General features: G+C 35.2%; 1 protein-coding gene across 2 annotated transcripts in view; it reads left to right on the forward strand.

The window, feature by feature from the left end:
* The first annotated feature begins 724 nt into the window (after positions 1-724).
* Positions 725-25,233, forward strand: part of LOC111062725 (zinc finger protein on ecdysone puffs) — a 50,663-nt gene continuing 26,154 nt past the window's right edge. Inside the window, exons 1-7 of one of the 2 annotated variants that reach the window (XM_039430555.1) lie at positions 725-878; positions 5,697-5,987; positions 12,706-12,843; positions 14,604-14,785; positions 22,690-22,747; positions 23,334-23,417; positions 23,898-23,999. In XM_039430555.1, the coding sequence (XP_039286489.1) occupies positions 5,700-5,987; positions 12,706-12,843; positions 14,604-14,785; positions 22,690-22,747; positions 23,334-23,417; positions 23,898-23,999 (852 nt within the window). In that variant the 5' untranslated portion in view covers positions 725-878; positions 5,697-5,699. The remainder of the gene's footprint in view (positions 879-5,696; positions 5,988-12,705; positions 12,844-14,603; positions 14,786-22,689; positions 22,748-23,333; positions 23,418-23,897; positions 24,000-25,233) is intronic. The other variant, XM_039430556.1, reaches the window with a different exon arrangement.

The raw sequence follows: 25,233 nt of genomic DNA on the forward strand, positions 1-25,233 counted from the left end.
AGGTGACAGAGTACTGTACTACAACTGTTGGAGGGGGATTTCTGAATTAGTGGGCAAGGCCTGTCGATGGTACTGATCTCTCGTAGTGAGTTGAAGAACTAACTGTTAGTCACCCACTTTACCCCCCTCCACACCCACTCGCACTGCTGGTCACCCATTTAGCGCAACATTAGATGAGTTCTCTGTCCTCTTCTCTGTGGAGTAAAGCTTGTTTCTTCAGTTTCTTGATTTCGATCGCTTCTGATCTGAATTTAGCCGACGATGCGACTACAGTATACACACAGTACGGAAACTTGGCTAGTACTCTGACACCAAAATCCGCCATCTTGTTAGGAAGCGCTGCATTGTAATAGTATTGATGAATATAGAGCGGTCCACGTTATAATGACAGTATCAACTTTGGTTTTGCTATCCTTGTCTATCATTCGACAAAGCCGGTGGTACTATCCTTTTCTAGGTCCACAAAAATGCCAATTAAGTTTTTGACAGTGTAGAAATATACTTTATCAATGGAGAAAATCGGCATTGACATTCTTCTATCTTTATCTACTGCCATTATAACGTGAACCTCACTATAGTATTGATAGTATTGTTTGGATCACTTTAATGATCCGGATCAATTGATCCCATTCACTGCTACGAGCCAATCAGAAGACCAGGATTGGAACTTCCCAAGGTCACGTGACGTGTCTAATTTTTGCGTCATATAAAAAGCATTGGTTAGATAGGCGTTTGATTACAAGTTTCCATTCTGTACCTATTCTGTGTCGCGACGTTGGTGACGAACGACGTGCTACAAATTTCGACAGTGCTTGTGGATACATAAAACACCGACTATTAATAACTTTTTCATTTCTAGTGCATAATTCCTGTCAGTGGTGAGTTGCAATTTATTTCTACATAGATTAAAAGTGAATTTAGTTTTTGTCAACAAAACATTCAGGAATATTTAATCAGTAAAAATTATGCCGGACTAGGTAACGCCTTCAAAATTAAAGCTAGTGTCGAATATTTTACAATTCACGCTTAAGCATAATTATAACTCAATTACTTATTGATATTACTGTGGTAGAAAAATCCTTCTCATTTGTGTTTCTTTTACTAAACTCTGAAGTTTTGTATTATAATCAATAGATTTTACTTCTGTACAAGCCGACAAGCCATCCGACGGCCATTGTTGTTTTTATGCTCATTATTGTAGATGCCGATTGTTAGACAAGCAATTGAATAATTTGTAATAATTCAGTCAACAAATTTGAAACAATGTATTGGCTTATAATACTAGATCTTTAAACAATATGAACTAACTACATTCAAAATCTATTGAGATTTTATTAAAAAATCTGATACATTATTTTTATCAATGTTCAACTTGGACCTTGATTATTGATTTTGTTGTATTTAAGTTAGTAACTTAGTTAGTTGTGTCTTTAAATTTCCCATTAATATTGAATGATTTATTAATTCTATTTCTCTATTAAATCGTTTAAATTTAATTTCAATTATTTAAACCGTTGTTGCATTAAGTTGAGAAATTTATTTTCAGCTATAGCCTAGGCTATATTATAAATCTTATTGAAATACAGTAGGCCTATATCATATAAAACTCTTCACACCACATCTAACTAATCATATTTTCAGATCAGCACATAGATTTATTAATCCTCGAACTAACTTAAGCATTTGAAACTATATGCAGAAGACAAAACCACAACACATAACATTATATAGGTATCGTATATTACTAGCCGGCAGGATTGCTTCCCTCGCCTTATCCGTCTAGCCAGGGGGCTCCGCCCCGGTTGGATCACCCAAAAATAGGATCAACAGGCTTGCTTTGCTTGCCTGCAGTTTTCATTTAAGTTAGCTTCCTTTCGTCAAAGATTAAAAGAGTTTATCAGGCTTGACTCAATCACCAGTTTTATTTTAATTATGTAGCGCAGGATTGCAAAAATCTTATTTTTATTAGAATTGATAAATATTTAATATTTATAGAAAATATTATAATATTTATTATTCTTAAGATACTTCAGTATTTCATAGAATCACTTCACTTATATGGGATACTTTATTCAAATTAATAAAGACAATATACAAACTTGTAGTAATCTTTTATTAAAACATTTACTTTTAATAAGTTTTTTTTAAAAGGTACTACAATGTTTTTATTAATTATTCAGAATTTCAATATAATAATTCTGTGAAATTTGAAACAGGAATGTTATGGAGAAATTAACAAATATATAGCCTATATATGCCTATTTATTTAAACATCTTAAGTATGAATTTACTTGAGAAATGTGGAGAAATGCATTGAAAAGTTGTGAAAGGAAACTCACTAATTTAGCACTACCATTAGGCCTACTAAGTTTTACACTTTCAAGTTCATTTGTTCACTGGAAAACTTGCTCAAACCCCAAACAAATATTTAGTACGAAATACTTGTGTACGAAATTTAAACAATTTGTGTTTATAATATGATGAAAATGCTGAGAAAATTTTGAAAACCGCCAACTTTTAGCGTATCCGAAATATTGGAGCTCTCTTAACATAAGATATTATTTAAGCCCTAGCTAAACCTCTGTGCCTAATTTGATCGTTTTCTATTCATTAGGCCTACTTCACGAACAATCTAAAAAAAAAACGCTGGAGAATTCTGGGAAAACGATGTAGAAGCGCCTATATAAGGCGTAATTTTGAAGTCCTCTCAAGACAAAATTTCTAGGTCCTTGCTGAATTTCTGTACCAAATTTGAACAATTTCTTTCAATTAGTTCTTGAAAAATGTGAGAAAATGCTAAGGACGGTAGGAAAACAACCTATCCTCGGCGTATCTTTAGCGATATTCTCAAGTTCTCATTAGACAAAAATTCCAGACTCATGATGAACTTCTGTATCAAATTTGATCATTATCTGTCAATTAGTTCTTTAGACGGCCTAGAAAACGCCGGAAACGTTAAAAAAACCGCCGAATTCGGGTGGGACTTAACGTAGGCGTTATTTCAAAACACTTCCAATACAATATTTTTATACCCTAGCTGAGCCTCTGTGTACAAAATTTCAACATTTTTGCCGACTAGTATATCAAAAAGCTAAAAAAACGCAGATTTTGGGCGTATCTTTTTCAAATCTGCTCTTAGTGCGCCTCTAGAAGGCCAACTGAAAATACATGCCTATTTGAACGTATTTGGTCTAGTAGATTTTTAATCTGTTGATTATGAAAGAGTGAGTGATATATTATATAGATTCCATTTTATAAAAAATCAAATCCACAAAAGCACTTGAAATAGAAATAAAGAACTGGATCAAGACCAAAAATGTTATAGCCAAAATATTTTAATAATATTAATTTATTTTCTATTTATTTATTTCCCCTTCACTACCTAAAAATCGTCTCTCAAACTTGATTTAATTTTGCTTTCTTGTAGTTACTGTACCTATTTCATCATTTCGCACCTTATTTTGTTTTCCAAATTTTGAAGATGATTTTTTGTCGAATTGTATTTTATTTTCCTTTATACTATAGACATTTTTTTACTTTTCTCTAATTAAATACTTACTGAACGCTCAGTGCTAGCACACAACATTTGTTTTGCTGGTAACGCCAGTATTAATTACTATTATTCAATTTTAATGAAAGCTTTTGTAATTTTGTTCGTGAATTTTTCAATGTAAGAATCTCAATTTTGTTTTTCATGTTTGTAATCTTTTTATTAATTTGTCAAGAAGTTTGATTTGATATCATCATATTGTCATTTACAAACAAAAATGTAACCTCCCTAACTTTTCCTTTTATATTTAAAACATAATTAAACAGAACCCTTCAGATTGTGTTCATATAAATTTTATATGCAACACAATTTGAAATTTGGCAGATCTGAGGACTCCTCTCGTCAATTTGAACATTACCATATTCCATGCATCATGGAATTGATAGTCCTTTCAAACAAAAAATAGATCTCATCAATAACTCACAGTTTTAGTTTTATTCTTATTCTAAGTCATTGACCAGCGCTGCTGGATAGACTGTGTCAGGGTTTATAATACATGTCACAAGAAAGTTTCAAAATGCCATCTCGCTATCAAGAAATTCACTCAGGTTATAAATGGATTTCAAATCTGCTCGGAATTGTCTATCACTTCCAGTATCCTTGACCCACTCTGGCAGCTTATTGAACATTTTGAAAGCGATGAAAGGATAACACCCCTGAGTCCTTGCTAAACGGCATCTTAGCATGTTGATAAGGTGAGTCTGACGGGTTCCATAGCCATGTATCTCACCACGAGTATCAACACTCCTAGCTATGTCTCTGATGCGAACCACACATTCAATAATGTACTGATTTACAACAGTAAGCATTTCTAACTTCATGAAGAGTGGTCTGAAATGAGCCATGTAGTCACTGCCCCTCAGCACTCAAACAGCCTTTATCTGCAGAAGCAGCAAATCACCAAGTCGTCCAGAGTGTCCCCACAGGTCAAGTCCATAACAGACATGGCTGTGAAACATGGCATAGTAGACAGTAAGGAGGTATCCGGCACCAATTTCAGATTTCAACTTTCGCAGAACATAGAGCGCACCGGACAGCTTGGCGCAAACATTGACAATATGACTTGTCCAGCTTATTCTGGTATTCAAGGAAAATCCCAGCAACTTCACATCAGTTTCCACCCGACCAGCCTGTCCCAAGGAGCAGAAAAGCTTCTGTGTCTTGTCCTTGTTCAGCAGCATCTTGTTTTGGTTGAACCAGCTCTCAGCAGACCTCAAAGAATCATTAGCAGCCTGCCCCAGCAACTGCGCATCACGTCCTCTATTGATCAGTGTAGTGTCATCTGCATATACCAAAGCATTCATTCTCAGATCAATGTCATTAGTTGCAATGATAATTATTAGGAGAGGGCCCAGAACCGATCCCTGAGGTACACCGTACTTCACCAATTCACTGCTTGAGGTGGCTCCATCAATACTCACCACTCGACGTCTTTTGTCAAGGTAAGAGGCCAGAGTGCTGAAAACTGTCCCACCAATTCCATAGGACTTTAGCTTCTTCAGCAGGATACCATGAGAAATGCTATCGAAAGCCCGCCCTACGGAGGTCACTCCAGACAGTTTTGTCCTCTTGTGGGCTTAAGTCAGAGACAAAAAGACCAAAAGATCTCAGCAAGTGTATATTACAGCATTAGCCTCTCGATTACTAGTCAAATTGAAACGCACATTGAAATCTTCACAAATTAGGATTTTGTTACCTCTACCTCGCCTGAGAACAAAGCCAAGACAAGCCTCAAGCTTTTTCACAAAAACTTCAAAACTTCCATTTGGTGAGCGGTACACAACAAGTGCAATCAAATCATACTGCACCAGCTTTGAACAAGTTACCTCAAAATTCAGCTCGACACAAAAACGGCCAACATCAATATTGTTATATTTGATAGAATTTTTTACATATATACTAACTCCTCCATACAGCTTAATTCAATTTCAAGATAGGAAACGCTTAAAATGAAAAACCCCTATTAGAACAAAAAAGATCCCATGCAGAAAAATAGGAAGATATAGCCTACCTTTCTAGGGTTACATGTCAAAAATATGATCATATTGTTTGATAAGAAATCAAATATATGAAATTTGGTAAAATATATGATCATAATTATAATGTTTACTGTGTGCAATTATTGGAAAATTGGGATTAATTCCAGGGAATGTCGTATCGTAGAGATAACCGCAGGGATAACCCTAGAAATTCAGGCGGAAACTATGGAGGTGGAGGAGGGGGGATGAACAGAAGACAGAACTACGGCGGAGGGATTGGAGGAGGCCTGAACCAGGTGAATCCTTGGCAGGGAGGACTTGTGCCAGGTGTCAATCAGCTGGGACTCCTCCAATCTCACGGCCAGCCTAGCATTCTGTCTCAACTGTCCTCTCCAGAGGCCCAGCTCGCCATGGCTACCAACCTTCTCAACAAGATACTGTCACCTCAAGAACAGAATGTGAGTAACCGTCATACTTACATTAATTCAAATACAGTATCTCTGCATAACCTACCTCACTATGATGCTCGGTTTTACCAAGCTCGGTCAAGACATTTAAACATGGTCAAATAGTGATCAGTTTTCAACGAGTGCACTAAAATTTGATTTCTTTGGAAATATTGGAAATAGTTACTATCGATTATTGCAGTGCACACTTTTAAATCGTACCCGTCTTGACCGGGCTTCAACCAGTTTTGATTTTGTATTAATCTACTGAAATTTATACATTCATGTTGTAAATGATTGAACCATTAAGTAAGTCCAGTAACTTACTGTACTTTTTGTGAGAAGTATCTTGTTCACTTGTAAACTTGTCGTTCCATATTAAATTTGTGTGAATATTTTGTATGAATTTAGAATGAATAAATTTGAATAAAAAAATCTTATTAACTGAAGTACTTGTATTCAAAATAAACAATCTATACCAAAGGAAAGAGAAATTTGTAGTTTTTTTCGCAATAATTACCTTAGACTAGGCAGCCGGGCGGATGTCCGCTTACTCCTTCTCCGGGCACTCTTGTCACCGGGTTCTTTCAGGTCATTAGACACCGCCGTCTTATGAAATATGTAGCCGACTATCCCCTAATCCGAATATTATATAATCAATCTGCCATTGCTGTACCGTAGCATAGCGTCGCATCGCTGATGGTATGTAATAAGTGTAGCCAATAATATGCAGGGTGTCCACGCGGCGGGAAAACCGGGAAATCCGGGAATCGTACGTGAATTTCATTTGGGCGGGAAATGTACGGGAATTTTTTGACACTCCCGTCAACTAGCCAATTGTTTATTAATTAAGGACAGAGTTGAAATTTAGCCAGTGGATGAGTGGTGTATTAGTGATGGATGATGCAGGTTGGTGTATTGATTTGGCGTTCTATAAATATCGTGTATCGATTCGGCGTTTTATCGGTGCCCTGCATCGATACGATCTATCGGAACGAGTAGGTTTTCTTGCGATATTCATTATTAAGTTATGTCCACACATGCCGAACCGAACCTCGAACAGCGCAGCGAACCGTGCAATTGTTTGTTTTGTTTTGTTTTTAATATCTTCCCAGAGACTCTTAACAGAGTATGAGAATTGTCAAAAAAAATGCTTGAAAACATTACTTTCAATTTGAAAAAATACACATGACACATACTCATATACATACATACACATACACATACATATAAACATATCAACACACAAAGGGCCCCTCCCTACACATATATTCCTGTGTGGTATAAAATACACCCTCCATCAATAACTCTTTTAACTTCCTTCCGAATAAATTGAGATCTTCAACGTTTTTCATATCATCATGAAGCTTTCTAAAAAATTTAAGACCCATATATGTTGGCTTCTTTTCAAAAAGAGCTGTCCTATGGTACATGGAACATGGTCTCCTCTATTTCTGGTTTGATACCTGTGGGAATCACTATTTCTAGCCGAAGCCTTATTTCTCCTGAAGTACATAATCACCTCATAAATGTAAAGAGAGGGAACGGTGATAATGCCTAGCTCCCTGAAATGATTCCTGCAAGATTCGAGAGGCATAATTCCTTGCAGCGCCTTGCAGCGAACCGCTCAGCGAATTCAAACAACAAAATACTAAGTAGTGAATATTTTTCAATTTTTATAATGAAACATTTATACTGTTGATTTATTTTACTAATTTCGCCTTCAAATCATCAGTTTTCGTACTGTCAATGATAATCTGAAATAATTTCAAGACATATATTTTCCAAACACTGATTTTTTTCTAAACATGATTAGAATATTATTTGATTTGGATTCTCTTTATCATACTTCCTTGTGAATCAATAATTGATCATCCATTTTGAATTTATAGGTACTAAATAAATTATCAAGTAAAATAAATTACTGTACATTATATTATCAAATTTATATCTAGAATAGTTATTGATAACTCTATCAACTGCCACAAGTCCTCCCATATCTGTAAAAATTTCAGGAGCTCCGTCCCATCTATGCAAAGTTTCATTTTAGAGTTCCAATTATCAGGTCTCAGATATAATTTAAACGAAAAATTTCGAGTAGAAAAGATTGAGCATGAAAATCTCTACAATTTATGTCCAGTAACATTTTCACCTAAAATTGAAAATAAGCTCAAAATGTGAGAAAATAAGATTATTCAATTACAAACTGTTGGCAACTTACTGTTGATTCTATTAAATCATTCACTATGAAGAGATAGCAGACTTCGAGTGTCTGCAGCGCTATTGTCCTGTCACCAGCTGCTGTCTCAGATCTTACAATAGTAGATTTGATATGTGCGGGAACACTAGCGTCAGTTGATAAATTTTTATAACGGCAAGGAAAGTTGAGTGTGTGCGCCGCACCAGATTTTTTCAATCGTAATGTATTTTGTTTTTTGTTGATCCCAGCTATTGATAGCATATGGTGGCACACCATTCAGCCGCTATCCTTGACTTTGAAACTCCTGAGAGCCCATAATACCTTCTTCCGAGTACGTTTGACAATTGAAAAAATAATTTCAATTATTTCTGAGAAACTTTCTCTCTTTCACCACCTACTTATCTTTTGAAACAAAAAATTTTGCTCGAAATGTCTCGACATTGACGAACATAATCATGAATTAAAAAATAACTATAGGTCGGATAAAAATGATTCAAACATTAATAGAAAGGAGACATTCTCCCCGTTAATTTGATATAAAACTATTACGCATTACGACGCCACATGATTCTGAGAGAAGCGATCTTCAAAAGAAAAAATCTGGTGTGGCGCACTCACACAACTTTCCTTGCCGTTATGAAAATTGATCAACTGACGCTAGTGTTCCCGCACATATCAAATCTACTATTGTAAGATCTGAGACAGCAGCTGGTGACAGGACAATAGCGCTGCAGACACTCGAAGTCTGCTATCTCTTCATAGTGAATGATTTAATAGAATCAACAGTAAGTTGCCAACAGTTTGCAATTGAATAATCTTATTTTCTCACATTTCGAGCTTATTTTCAATTTTAGGTGAAAATGTTACTGGACATAAATTGTAGAGATTTTCATGCTGAATCATTCCACTTAAATTTTTTAGTTTGAATTGTATTTGAAGACTGATAATATTGAGAATAAAAAATCAAACTTTGCATAGATTGGGCGGGGCGGTGCTCCTGAAATTTTTACATATATGGGACTTGTGGCAGTTGATAGAGCTTATCAATGACTTTTCAAGGTATGAATTTAATCAAAATCGTTGGAGCCGTTTTTGAGATAATCGCGGAAAACCCTGTTTTTGATAACATTTTCGCCATTTTAGCCGCCATCTTGAATTGCATTTGGTCGAAATTGTTCGTGTCGGATCCTAATAGTGAAAGGACATTAAGTTCCAAATTTCAAGTCATTCCGTTGATTGAGAGATGAGTTATCGTGTACACAGACGCACATACACTCATACACACACACACACACCACACACACCACACACACACACACACACACACACACACACACACACACACACACACACACACACACACACACATACAGACCAATACCCAATAACCACTTTTTGGACTCAGGGGACCTTGAAACGTATAGAAATTTAGAAATTTGGGTACCTTAATTTTTTCGGAAAGCAATAGGAAAATAAAAGGAAAGTAAAAAAATCTGGTGTGGTGCACTCACACAACTTTCCTTGCCGTTATGAAAATTGATCACCTGATGCTAGTGTTCTCGCGCATCTCAAGTCTACTTATAATAAAGATCTAAGCCAGCTGGTGACAGAACAATAACGCTGGAGACATACGAGGTCTGCTATCTCTTCATAGTGAATCATTTGACCTTCCGGGACGCGCGCCTATTTTTGTAACACGAGGACGCGCGCGTTGTACTTTATACAACACTTGGTTTCTTCATTAAAATAGCTACTATATCAATTATTATAATTTTAAAAGGAAATAATTGTCATGATACTGAGTTCTTGGTCAACAATATTTTAATATTGAAATTTATCCAATCAATAATTTTTCAGAAATTATTCTATTTACATTTAACATTATTTATGGAATCATGACAATGAATTGTTCGAAATATGGATTAAATAAAATGAGAAGAGGCCTGTACTGTATTAATGTTAGCAAAAGTATTCACATGTTTTCCATTTGTGATGGATAGCCAAAATTGGACCGCAAGCTGCACGGCGATTTTTAATCAAGGACTCTGATTGGCTGAAAAGTTCAGCGTTCGGCGAATGGCGTGGAGAACGGTTAAAAGAGCGGCTAGTGGGACGTCGAACGGTTCGGATTCGGAGAACTGCGCGGCGGTTGTTCAACAGCTGAGTGTTAAGAGTATGAAACATATGACTTATGTTCGCTGCACACGGCTCGATGCACGGCGGATTGTACGATTCGCTACGCTGTTCGAGGTTCGGTTGGGCCTGTGGGAATACCTTTCCCTATCCATTTGAGGTGTAGTTCCGTATCTGGTATAGCTATTATTGATGTTGAAATTATTGATAGTGAATCAAATCACACTATGTTTTTCAGAACCTTGAATGTTCTGTTCAATATTATTATTATTATATTTTTTTTTTTTGAAGGGACGGATTCAAGGATTCAAAGGTTCAAAGAACCCCTAACGTCAACCGAAGCTTATTGTGTTCCCCAAGTAGTATGTTAGTTAGGCAAACAAATACCTGTGTCCTTTACAGGAACCAAGCATTTTTCCCTATGCTGACATCCCATTCATCACCTGGTTGCTTGTCGCAATCCAGTGTGATAAGCTTGGCAGTCCCTTCAGACTGATTGGTCCTCGTGACCTAAGTGAGTTCCACTCCTGGCCTTTTTGTAGGTCCTTCCGCTGAAGGAGGGGTCGCCAAATTGCCTGTAGGGCATCTAGTCACCCTCGGCTCAGCCTCTTGACCTACATTTGTGCCTGTAGTTTCACCCATCTCTGGTCTCTTGGGTTTTTCTTTTTGCCCCTCCGAAACTTTGCAGGGTCGAAAGCCTGAATGGCCCGAAGTTTTGCCTGAATGGCCGCCTTCCTTTGACCAGTGGTGAGTTTTGGCCTCTCCACCCACAAACTCGTGACCTACGTGAGTTCCACTCCTGGCCTTCTTTGTAGGTCCTTCCTCTGAGGGAGGGGATTTTTAATATTAGTCATGTCTCCAGTAAATATAGACATAAAAAGGGGGTGTGCTTTTAATATAATATTGTAGTTCTGATTTTTCAATATATTGCTTGGTTACATAAGAGAAGTCTAGGACCAATTTTTGCATGCAAAATTTCCTTGTGATGGATACAGAATGACCCAAACACCTTGTATTTTTGGTTCATTTTCTAGTTTCCAGCTTATTTCCACTCAGTCGTCGGACAGTTGAATTTGCTCTTGCCTTTTTTCATATTACAAAATTCTGAATACAATGAAATCATCCGAAACTCTCTATATCTAATGTGTTCTGAGTTACAAAAACGAGTAAAATTTTAACAAAATAATCAATTTAAATGAATTTTAGTTTTCAATCAACAATATCTTCTAATTGCCACAATTCAAATGTATAATTCAAAATCCCTCTGGGCGTAATTTTGTGCGCTCTCTGGTCTCAGGTTGAAGAGCTTAAAATTACGCCCAGAGGGATTTTGAATTATACATTTAAATTGTGGCAATCGGAAGATATTGGAAATTTTGCATGCAAAATTGGTTCTAGACTTCTCTAATGTATCCAAACAATATATTAAAAAATCAGAACTACAATATATATTGCAAACACCAATGTACGGTATACACCGGTAGTGATTACCGGAGTACAATTGTTTAAAGGGTAAAGGGTAGGTTATGGAGTTTCATTTTTTCTTCTAAATTGACTTTTTTATATTATTCGAAACACAGTGTACAGTATAATCGTATAATGGTGCTACATTTTGATGAAAAACATACTTGTGCACTTTTGAAATATTGTTATTTAAGGATATTTTTTCCAAATTGACCCTCCTTCTGAATAACCCCATAGACCCCCCCCCCAACCTATATTTTTACATATTAATCATGTGTCTTAACCAGCGAGGGAAACCGGGAAAAACGTGAAATATGCGGGAAATGTACGGGAATTGTACGTGAATTTTCTGAGCCTGATTCAGTGGACACCCTGAATGTTTTCCAACGTATCCGTAGCTTCGTATCTTGACGCATGCGCTCTGAGCTGAACAATGCCATGCGCTCAAGCTATTGCGTATTAATAAGCTGGGATAGGTAATAAGTCTCCCAAAGACATATTCCAAGCTGTGCTTCGACGGTGTTTAATAGCCATTACTATACGAACAGCATTTTTCGGTCGTGTTGCCGCTTGTCATAAAACCCACGGCCCTTTATGGGGCAGACTATACAAGCTAAATAAGACTGCGAATAAGCCTGGCTGACTGCGTGGCCTGGCTAGCTGCGCATCTCATGCCTTGTCTAATAGGGGCCTAAGGTAGTTAAAACAAATTATTATGAAATTTTCTCTTTCCTTTGGTTTAAATATTGCACATTCCGGACTATTGGTTTAGAAATTATGATTTTTAAAAATTGTTTCATTTTAAAAATAACCTAGTAATTCCAATTTCACCGAGGGGTCGAGTTATATCTTCAGAGAAGTGAAGACCTGGAATAGAGGATAGGTCGTTATCAATTGAATGGAACCTAATAGTAGTAATATTTTGTTGAACAGACAACACCTCCTTCACTGCTGAGTTTGCCGATCAACCGCAATATGGCGGCATTCAGCGATTCCCGCTCACGTTGGAACAACTCTTACTCGGACCGTAGACGGGACAGGCCGGACCGCCGGGTGCAGCCCTACAGCAAGGTACGCAAACATCTACAGTCACTGCTGGCTGGGTTCGATTTCATTTCCACAATGGTCTCCTTTTCACCACTAAAAACTGTGCCGCCTTCAACTTGTAGCCATCATTTTATCTGGTCGTGGACTTATCATTCAGTCTTGATTTATCTACTGTCAACCTATGTTTTCATGTGCAGTCTTATTGTTGACGTTTATTGAAGATTGTTGAACAGGTAGCCGAGAGAATAACATGATTGTTGTGGAGGTAAGTTTCAAACCAAATGAGGTTCGCCACTATTGTCATAATATTGCTGTCATCTTTACTGCATTCTCAATTATCAGACTATGTGAATTCAAAGTGACCTTAATTTCAACTGACGCATTATATGTAACGTACTTCTGGCTTGATCCTCTGATTACTCAGCTCGAGTGTTTTTAACTTTCCATCTGAAAATAATTATTTTGAATTTTATCTGTTTATGCTCTCTTATAGTATGCAATCGTAGTGAATCCTACATTCATTTAATAATTTTTGCTAATGCTGTATTTGGTTTCTTAAAATACACCAAATGACTGATCGTCCATGTAGAAGGGAGTATCTTACATGGTTGGTACTCAGTTCCAATCATGTCGAACCAATAGGTTCAGTCTTCTGAATAAATTCTATGTATGAACCTCTTGGCAACTGATTTCTCATTTTGGTAAGTAGTTTATTTGTTTCTTGACAATTCGCTCAATTGTTGCTAGTTATATTCATAAATACTGTTCAAAAAGTAATATTGGCTATTTGTTCATGAGATTATATCCCATCGCTTCTCCAAATATCTTATCTCTGATCTTAATTCCCGCACCACCTTCACATTGCATCCATCAAATATCGTTTTATATTTCAATTTTATTTATATCAGTTATCAGATAATTTATCAATTGCTGTATTCATGCACTCCACTAATAATGATAATAATAATGCCGAGTGACCTGGATGGCTCAGGTCTTGTATCAGAGTTTTCAGGTCGCACCTGACATGACTTAAAGTCTGTTTTTTAGGCAGCCAGGACCGACAGCTTAGCGTGGCATGAGAAAAATATTTTGCCCGGGCCGGGATTCGAACCCGGGCCTCTGTTTACAAAGCCAGCGTCTAAACCACTCGACTATGAACTCGACTAGTAGCAGTGAAGTAGTAATACTGTTGAGTAAAACAGTTAAGCTATATTGACAATATCCCATTTATATTGTTGAATATCGCAACAACATTTTATTGCATCTATCAAATTTCAGTTTTTTATTGAAGCGTTTTCAGAATTTCTATGTGTCAACGACTGGGTATTATGATGGCTTTTCTAATAGATTGACTTGAAACTTGACTAGATCCAATTTCAACTAGGTTGCTTTAGTTTGAATTTTATTCCATACTAATATTTTTAATGTATCCATTATGATGAAATTGCTGATTGGTGATCTAATTCCTCTCAACATATAAATGTTGATTATTTCAAACCAAATTATTTGCAATTACTTCTTCATCCATCTTAGTTATCTGAAATACAAAAATTCCCGACCTAGAAAATGATGGAACCATTGGAAATTAATCGAGGCGCAGCTCGTTTCTTTTATTTTTTGCAGTCCTGTTGAATTTTGTCTCACGAGGAGTTTCATCTCGCAGGAGTTCTTTTCTCAAAATCGTCATTCCGCATGTAACCATTTAACAGAAATTGCAAGTTTCAGATTCTGTTTTTCTCCTCACAAGAGGCTGCTGATGTTTATCATAGACCATTGATTTTCAGTCGGGCTCTAACCGTCATCAGGACGGCAAATCCCGTTTCGGTTCAGAAAAGACTTCCCGTTTTAATTCTGACAAGGGCGGTTCTTCAAACAAGTCCAAAAAAAAGGAATCTACTAACGATGTTAAAGTAAAAGAAGAGGATAAAGTGAACGGCGATGCTGATGAAGATAGGAAGTCCAAGAGGTAAGCCGCTTCTCCAAGATATTCCCTCTTTCTCTCATATCTCCATCTCTCAGCTCCTAGTCTATGATCAGAAGCAGTTTTTATCTGTCATAGTCAGCGAGTCACTACTAACATTAAGAATAGCTTTCTGACTTCTTGATCATCCGTTCCTACTGCCAAATTTCATGTTGTCTTGACAATTTTTTTTGTAACACCAATGTAATACACTGTTAGCAGATATTTCTTTCAGACTCGTTGGCTGGGACTATCTCTCCTAGTTTTCTCCACTAAGTTCAGAATTGCAATATCCGTAAAATTCATCTCAGCAGATGAATAACGAATTGAAAACGACTCTGAAATCCTATCTCAATTATTTTGTGCGTATCTCAAGTTACCTCAAGCCCAAAGCTGTACATGATCCTAATGATGGCTACTGACATCTACTGTAGCTTCACATCACAATGCACTCAAATTCTCCACCTTCGCTTCTCAAATCAAATTCTTTCATCACTACTTGTATGAAATATTTTTCCTTGCTAAGTTTCGTGGTCTTCATTTCACGAACTTTCCAAATAATACTGTTTTCTATCCTTAGAAAGGATGTTTGAAAATAGGCTTCCCGAATGTTAATGTTATGAGGAATATTATATGAGATATGGCATTTTATCGAGTCTAATATTGTTCTTGTATATTGGATTCGAGTCTTATTTATCAAGACAGTTCACAGAACTCTTCTTATCTTCGAAGATTTTGATTATAGAAATCTACCATAACACAATCAAACGAGCTAAACTTGAAGGTTGTCTTCTGATCAAAACAATTTTATGAATATTGTAACAGCTGAGCAATCAAAAGCCAACGTTATAGTTTTCAAATTATTTAATGTTGCTTTGTTCATGCAATATTAAAACAATGCATTGGCATTTTTGCATTAATTCAACATATTCGACCAATATATCACTTGAAAAATATCTTCAATAAATGGTTTCACTTACTATTTCATAGTAAAGCTTTTCTGTATAGTCTGTGTAAAATAAGTTGAGACTTGGCCCTCCATCCGAAGAAATTACAAGGTTGCCAATTCGTGTAAAATTGCAACTTTCTCAAATTTCCAATTGGACGTGGAATATCATCCCCGATATTCTAGTAGTGCAAAAAAGTTTCAGTGTTGGAAGGATTAGAAGAAAATTTAACTTTTATGATAAAATTGGAAACATCGTGTAATGTAGCCGATTATTTAACATGAATTTTCACAATCCGAGAGCATCCATTGTTTAAAAATTAAAAGTGTCGAAGACGGTGAAAATTCATGACAAGTAAAAAAGGACTGAAAATGTATGCCTCTTGGCAGTCGGTTACGAGGACGGGACCTGGAACTATCTACAGCAGGTAATCGGGCCCGGCTCTACACCTTTTGTTTCGAGACACCATTCTCCAGGTTCAGTGAGTTACTATCATTATTGTTATATTATTCATCGATTTTCATTGAAGGCAAATCCTGTAATTATTCTATTGTATATTTTATTTAAGTTTCCAGTTTCATTTTGTGTTTCAATTAAATTAAATCGATTATTTAGTTCTCCAATATGTTTTGTTTATTCTTTTAATTTATAGTTTCTTTCTCATGAGTTATAGAATTATATCAATTTAACCTCTCGCAAGCCAAGCGATTCCCCCTTTATAAATTGTTACCATAATGTCTAGTTTATTTTCAACTTTGGATTAGTTATCATTCTCACTACCCTATACTACCAGCTCAACACCATACATAATATAATCCCAATATTACCATATTAATAACCCCATTACAATCGCGAAGATTTAATTTTCTTTCGAATATCACTTCTGTCAGAATCATGGGGCGTCGTAATGCGTAATAGTTTTATATTAACGGGGACAATGTCTCCTTTCTATTGGTGTCTGGATCATTTTTATTCGACCTATAGTTATTTTTTAATTGATGATTAAATGTCAATGTCGAGACATTTCGAGCAAAAAAACATGAAATTTTCGACATACTAGAAACGTTTTTGTTTCAAAAGATAAGTGGGTGGTGAAAGCGTGAAAGTTTCTCCGAAATAATTGAAATTATTCTTTCAATTGTCAAAAGTAGTCGGAAGATCATATTTTTGTCTCCAAGAAATTTTAAAGTTAGAAGAGCGGCTGCATGGTATGCAGTGTGTACCAAATTTTATGCTAAAGGCTGGCAATTTGCAAGATATTTGACTGAATTATTTCAAATGCAAGCAGCTGATTGCCTCTAGAAAGGCTGCAATGAAACACTGCTTGGATTATTCGAGGCGTGGTTGTCATTTTCACTATTTATAATCAATATCGGGGCACCGAGCTTCGCTAATTATTACTTTCCTTGTCCTATTACCATAGGTAAGGAAAGTATTGCTTTCCGAAAAAATTAGGTACCCCAATTTCTAAATTTCTATACGTTTCAAGGTCCCCTGAGTCCAAAAAAGTTGTTCTTGGGTATTGGTCTGTATGTTTGTTGGTGTGTGTATGAGTGTATTTAAGTCTGTGTACACGATGTCTCATCTGCCAATTAAGGGAATTACTTGAAATTTGGAACTTAAGGTCCTTACACTATAAGGATCCGACACGAACAAATTCGATCAAATGAAATTCAAGATGGCGGCTTAAATGGCGAAAATGTTGTCAAAAACAGGGTTTTTCGCGATTTTCTCGAAAACGGCTCCAACGATTTTTATCAAATTTATACCTAGAATAGTTATTGATAACTATCAACTGCCACAAGTCCCATATCTGTAAACATTTCAGGAGCTCCGCCCCATCTATGCAAAGTTTGATTTTAGTTTCCCAATTATCAGGCTTCAGAAACAATTCAAACAAAAACTTACAAGTGGAAAGGATTGAGCATGAAAATCTCTACAATTAATTTCTTGTAACATTTTCACCTAAAATTGAAAATAAGCTCGAAATTCGAGAAAATGTGATTATTCAATTGCAAACTGTTTGCAACTGTTGATTCTATTAAATCATTCACTATGAAGAGATAGCAGACTTCGTGTGTCTCCAGCGTATTGTCCTGTCACCAGCTGGCTCAGATCTTTATTTTGTAGACTTGAGATGCGCGTGAACACTAGCGTCAGGGGATCAATTTTCATAACGGCAAGGAAAGTTGTGTGAGTGCGCCACATCAGATTTTTTTATTTATTGATAAACAGAACACAATTCTCTAAAATGATTGTGTTTATATTTCACAGCTGGCTATTATGTCATCTTATGAATTTCGGGGATGCGATATTTTGATCTTTTACATACTCACTCGCTCACTCACTTTTTTTACTATCCACAGCTGTTTCAGCCAAGGATGAATTATCCTTTTAATGTTGTTCAGCGAGTTTTCCCAAGGATGAGACCTAGTGCAATCGAATTTTTATATCATAAACCTACTATGTTCTGAATTTCGTGAAAATCGTTGAGCCGTTTTCGAGATCCGTTGAACATAAATAAGCAGATATAAATAATATATAAAAATACAGAAATTGCACGCTTAATATAATAGGATGTGGCTTGCAGTTGCTGAATTTTTCAATTGTTCTGTATTTTGTTTTTGTTGATGCCAGCTATTAATAGCATATGGTGGCACACCATTCAGCCGCTATCCTTGACCTTGAAACTCCTAAGAGGCCAAAATACGTTCTTCCAAATAAGTTTGACATTTGGAAAATAATGTTCACATAATATAATAATAGTTTCACATTTGGAAACCCCTCCTTGGTTTACAGCTAATATCATTCGTCTGATTAAGAGGAAAAACAGATGTGCTAGAAAGAGGAAGTACTCTCGATTTCATGATGATGAATTTAAAAAGTTGAGGTCAGATTTGAAGTTGATAATCTCGAATGCATATAGTGACTATATCAATAGGTGCCAACTGCAAATGGATGGAAACATAAAAGGTTTCTGAAAATTTGTGAATTCCAAAAGGACAACCTGTTTCTCTGAAAAGGTAATGAAATGGGGGGATGCCACATATACAGGAATGAATATACCCAATGGATTTGCTGATTTCTTTCCATCAGTTTACAGAGATGCTGATTCTGCAGGCATTGAAATTTATTATACAACTACTGATAATTTGCATTACCCCTCTGTTAGTCTTGAAGATGTACTAAATGCAATAAATAAAGTGAGTCCATCGGGATCTGGGGGCCCTGATGGGGTGCCAGCATTCATTATGAAGGGCTGCTCTAACATACTTCCTGAACCTTTAAAATTCCTTTTTAACCTCTCCCTTGAATCAAATATTTTCCCTGATAAGTGGAAGGTATCTAGAATTGTTCCGATCTTCAAGTCTGGTAATAGAAATCTTGTCAATAATTATCGTCCTATTTGTATATTGAACTGTTTTGCCAAAGTATTCGAAATGATTCTCTACAATTACATATTTAGTCATGTTCGGAATAGAATAAGTAACTTTCAGCAAGGATTTGTTCAAGGTAGATCAACCACCACCAACTTGGTCGAATTTACTCAGAGAGTCTCGTCGATTTTAGATGTTGGTGGTAGGATTGATGTCGTTTACACTGACCTGTCAAAGGCATTCGACTCCGTGAATCATTCCATATTGTTGAAGAAACTATCCCTATTTGGTTTTAGCATGTCCCTACTCTCCTTTTTCGAGACTTACCTTGTTGGGAGAAGGCAGTATGTACAGATGCTGAATTACCGGTCACACTGTTTTGTGAATACTTCTGGGGTTCCTCAGGGATCGAACTTGGGACCATTGCTTTTTCTGTTATCCATTAATGATTTGCCTAATGTCATAAATCACTCTAATGTTCTATTATATGCCGATGATGTGAAGCTTTTCAGAAGAATAAGTGATATTGTTGATTGTGAGCTCTTGCAGAGTGATGTGGATGGTCTGTGTGGGTGGTGCGTGGCTAATGGATTGGATGTGTATGTGGAAAAATGCAATATCATGAGGATTACCCGTCAGAGGAACATTACATTGAACAACGCTCAGTATCATATTAATGGCATAATTATTAAAGAAGTAGATAATTTCAAAGACTTGGGAGTTGTTTTCGATCACAAGCTCAATTTCTCTCTGCTCACATTTCAACAGCATACAGACTCTGTGCTATCTCTTCAAGACACTTATTCGTAGTGTTCTGGAGTATGGTTGTGTGGTTTGGAACCCATACCAGAATTCACTGATACATCCTTTGGAGTGTGTTCAAAACAGATTCCTTAGATATCTATATTTTAAAAAGTTCAACAATACATGCCCCTTCGACTTTCCCACATCACAACTCTCGAATGATGAGGACACAACTCACAACTCCACGAACGGTGTGGAATCATTAAAATTGAGACGTGATTTTAGTATGCTTTTGTTCGTTCTTAATGTATTCAATGGCAGAATCAGCTCAATGTTTTTGCTTTCCCAGTTTAATGTGCACATTTCTGCAGTGCCTCACCGTTCCAGTTTTAGATTATTTTTTTATACCTTATTGCAACACTATAAATCATCAGAACTCTCCCATATATAGATCATCATTCATTTTCAATTGCTTCTCGGATCATCTCGACTTGTCATTCGCTTACAGTCGCTTCCGTAGGGATTGTAGGCGACTTCTGCGAGTTTGACTGTCGAGTGTTTTAATGTGTCTCTTCTCTGTTGAGTTGATATTGTATGTTTTTTTTAATCCACTTTTGCACTAGTCCTCGAGGGTATGATTAGTACTGATTTTGTTTTTTTGTTCATTTCTTTTTTTTCTATTATTTTTCCTCTTCTTTCATTGTAATTTTTCAATATTCTTCTTTTCTGTACTCTTACTATGTATAATGAACTATTGTAATTGTGTTGTTATGGAAGCAATTTTTGGGAGAAATCCTGTATGCTTCCATGTTTTTCATAAATAAATATTATGTCCATTATAACTTCAATTATTTCTGAGAAACTTTCTCGCTTTCATTACCTACTTATCTTTTGAAACAAAAAATGTCGAAAATTTCATGTTTTTTTGCTCGAAATGTCTCGACATTGACTAACATAATCATCAATTAAAAAATAACTATAGGTCGGATAAAAATGATCCAGCCAGACACCAATAGAAAGGGGACATTGTCCCCGTTAATTTAATATAAAACTATTACGCATTACGACGCCCCATGATTCTGAGAAGAGTGATATTCGAAAGAAAAATAAATCTTTGCGATGTTTCCAATTTTATCATAAAAGTTACATTTTCTTTTTTTAATCCTTCAACCCTGAAACTTTTTTAACACTAATAGGATATCGGGGATGATATTCTACATTCAATTCTGACGTTGAATTGGGAATCTGAGAAATTTGCAATTTTACACGATTTGGCAACCCTGTAATTTCTTCGGAAGGAGGGCCAAGTCTCAACTTATTTTACACAGCAGACTATAGGTCCTTATTTAGTTTGTTCCACGCCGCGGTGATTGTTTCTTGTTTATAAAAGATATAACTTTTTCAACAATTTTTTCTGAAAATTTGAACAAAATATAGGCTACAAAAAGGTGAATTACTTAATAAAACATTTTTTTAATACTTTGATTGAATTCAAACTAACGAATACTTAAAATTTTAAGGGAGCCATCCATGTGCTGTTGAATATAACCGTAGTTAGTAGCTTATAACCGCGGTTACTTTTAACCAATGATGGTGAAACGTAAACATTTGTATAACCACGGTTATATTGCGTAACCGTGATAAAATGAGATAACCAGCGTTGGTGAAACCGGTTTCAAATAATGTTTTAATCATTGCCAGCTGTTCAGTAATATCGTGGTATCGACCGCGTCTTACCACTACCTCTGTAAACAAAGCCATAGTGCATTCGTGTGACGTCAGCACAGGTAGGGCTCTTACACCAATAAAAACACTCGCTGATATAGATCAGCTGAAATCAATGAATTTTTATTGGTGTAGGAGCCCTACCTATGCTGACGTTACACGAATGCAGTACAGCTTTGTTTACGGAGGTAGTGAGTGGTCTTACACGTTCTGTTCGCACATGTATGTGTTGAGTAATTGCTATGCTCATGATTAGGTGTTGCTCTTTTATCAAACTAAAATCATTTCCAATACAATAATTATAGCTTGAACTTAATTACTTAAAGTATAATGAATAAAAGTTCCCATAAAATATACTGAAATATTGAAATAACAAAAGAAGAAAACAAATATTATGCTCTGAGCTTGAACGCTATTTTTGTAACAAGCAATGTTTTGAAAGGAAACACTATTTGGAATATAATTAGTAAAACAGTATTTGGACTATAATTACTATTTTTTGGCGTTGGCAAATTTCATAATGCTTTACGTCAAATTCACGTTGTCATTTTCAGTGGTAAACGAAGATGGATTCATAAAAGCATTAAATTCAAAATGCCTCTGTAATTACAAATATTTTTTAATATTGAATTTTTGTAGTAAACTGAATACAAACTCATAAAATGTGGAATTATGAAATAATTAGTTCTGTGAGGAATCTGTTTAATTTTACATTAATTGCAAATTATACAATTGAATTATTGATAAAGCGAAATATTCTAGTTCAATTTGTATGATTTTTTTTAAAACTGTTAGTATTTAAAAAATTGAATTATACCTGATATTGATATTAGGCAGAATAGCACCTGACTAACTTTTTATTGTGATAAGTTATAATAGTTTTTAGTTATTTTATAGTAATTGATTAATGTTGAGAATTTTCACTATTGTGTAAGCCACTATTAGTAGCATTTAGTTAAAATGATTTTTGATTCAGCAAGATGAATGCATAACTTGAACTGAAATTATTAAAGTTTCTTCTTTGTAAATCACTGAATTCTGTTGTGCAATTGAAATTTTGAATCATTTTCAAATAAATTTGTGTGATTTTTGTTTTAATTCATGCACTCTCATTTAGGAAGGAGGAGGATGAAGATGATGGTGGAAAAAAGAAGGATGATTCTAAAGATGATAAGGTAGGTTCATATCCAAAAATGCCTAGTAGGCCTATCGTATGATTTATTATTGCAATTATCATTAATTCTATCATCACTAAAACGTAACTGTCTATTTAGATTCCCAATTGCTTGCATGGTACTATTTGTTGCAAATTCTATCTCAACCATTCTAGAATACTACATTTCTGGTCTTATTTGTCAGATTTTGATAATATTCTCTGTGTTCGTATTAGAAAGTATAGAAAATGTACGCAATACAAATTAAATTTATGTAAAATTCCAGTATATTTAATTAATATATTGTATGTTATTTGGTTGCTGTTTTGTTTTATAATCATTATTTTGAACACATTATTTCGAAATATCTGGGTCAACAGGTTTTCTCCGTTATTGTTATACAGTAATACATTTATTTCTTTACGTTAATCCGAAGTAAAAGATTTCTTTATAATTATGCAAATGTTGATTTGTTTTATCCTTATTGTATTTGAATGTTTTCAAATTTACGGATTTGACGTTCTATTCGCATAATCGTTGAAAAATTCTGTTAAGTGATTGGTATTTACATTTCCTGTAAGTAACGTTTGTATTGTTGATTTAACAGGCTCCAGCTACTGTCAAGTATGCAGGAATTCCTCAATCATTGTTTGCCTGTCATGTGTGTCACAAGAACATGTGGGACGCTACTGTAAGTATTTTCATTTTATGAAATCAACTATTTTTGTTACTACTGTATTTATAAAAGAACTGTTGTCATAATGTTAATTGGTCTGTCTTTATGCATTTTGATGGTTTTATCACTTTACAAAGTTTAATGTTCATTACTTGAGTAATTTGCTAAACGTTTCAAGTGTAATTTTATATTAGCTATGAACATATATTATGAGAAAATTTTATGGAAGATTTGTTCGAGATATCATTTATCAATTTTTCAACGTTACATACATCAATTTTGAAATGAATCTTACATTAAAAAGTGACCTATAATTAATAACAGGCCATAACAGAGAAACAATAAACGGGTATAAACAAAAATATAAATTAATAATATATTTAATTTATTTAATTGCGGTAACATTTTTTCACATTAAGTTTGCATAGCTTTTACACACTAGTTTAAGTGAATGTGATGAAAATGAGGTAGGCCTAATTGGTTGTGTATTTGCAGTCGTTCGACAAGCATGTTAGTGGCCGCAGGCATCAAATGATGATGGAGCAGCAAGATGAGACGTACAAAATTAAAGTTGAACTTCTGCGTCATGAGCAAAGGGTAAGTTTAGTTTTGTTAAATTTCATATTTAGACATAGTCCAGGCAATTAATGCTCAAAAAGGGGTACAGAAGGAAAAGTTTGGAAGACAATTTTTGACCCCGCGTTCCTGTTTAGGGTAGTGAGGAGGTAAACATATCAAAAGTCCCCACCCCTACCCGCTGTGCTAAGGGGGTGTGGGTGGTTCAAAGGTACCATTTTTTGGTTTCTCGCATATAACACGAAAATTATGCATTTTACAGACATGACATTTCTATAAGAAATTGAAGCTTACATAATTTCCTACAATATTGATCTATTATATTGAATATTTAATATTGAATCTCCTATAACAATAGAAGGAAAACATTAAGTAGTGGAATAATACATCAAATTGAAGAGAAAACAAAGCTCTACAAATCTGCGGTGAACATTCATTTTTATGATGCATTCATTTTTATCAAAAAATAGGATTAAAAGCTGTTATTTCAACAATTTTACACATTTAAGAGCGTATATCTCGAAAACTGTAAGAGATATCACAAATCACCATAGAACAATAATATTGTAGAGAATTTATCGAGCTTTATTTTTGAATAGTTAGTCATGTCGGTTGAACGTATTTTCCTCAATATATGAGCGTGTAAGCAAAACATTGAAAAATGCAACTTTTAAACCACCCTCATCCCTTTAGCACAAGGGGTAGGGATGGGGACTTTTGATATGTTCACCGCCTAACTGGTCTCAACAAAGCTGCGAAGTCAAAAATTGTGTTCAAAACATTCTCTCCAAATTCCTTTGTTGGTCTATTTTTGCATAACTAAAGATCTCACACTCAACACTGAAGCTACTGCAACAGTCGTGGGGATGTGCGTAAACTTGTGAAATTATACATCAAATTGAAGAGAATTTGGTGCTCTATAAGCTCATGATCAGCATGGATTTTTCCCATGATCGACATTAAAAAAGTTATAAGAGCAAAAATAACAAAAAATCGAAGGAAAATCTGTTTTTTTTTTTCAAAAATGTCACATCTTTTAGAACGGATATCTCGAAAAGTGGAAGAGATATAGAAAAAGTTGCTAGATCAATATTTTAATAGAAAAATGCCCGTATAGAAAAGAGGAGTTTTTAATTTGAGGGTATTTTTGTTTGCTGTTTGTATGCTTGTGTTTTTAATTTTTATTTGAATGAATGTAAATACTTTTTATTTACCATGTTTAATTTATCATGACGATGCTATGCATTTGTATATA

Source organism: Nilaparvata lugens, chromosome 6 (genome assembly GCF_014356525.2).
Source record: "Nilaparvata lugens isolate BPH chromosome 6, ASM1435652v1, whole genome shotgun sequence".
NCBI lineage: Eukaryota > Metazoa > Arthropoda > Insecta > Hemiptera > Delphacidae > Nilaparvata > Nilaparvata lugens.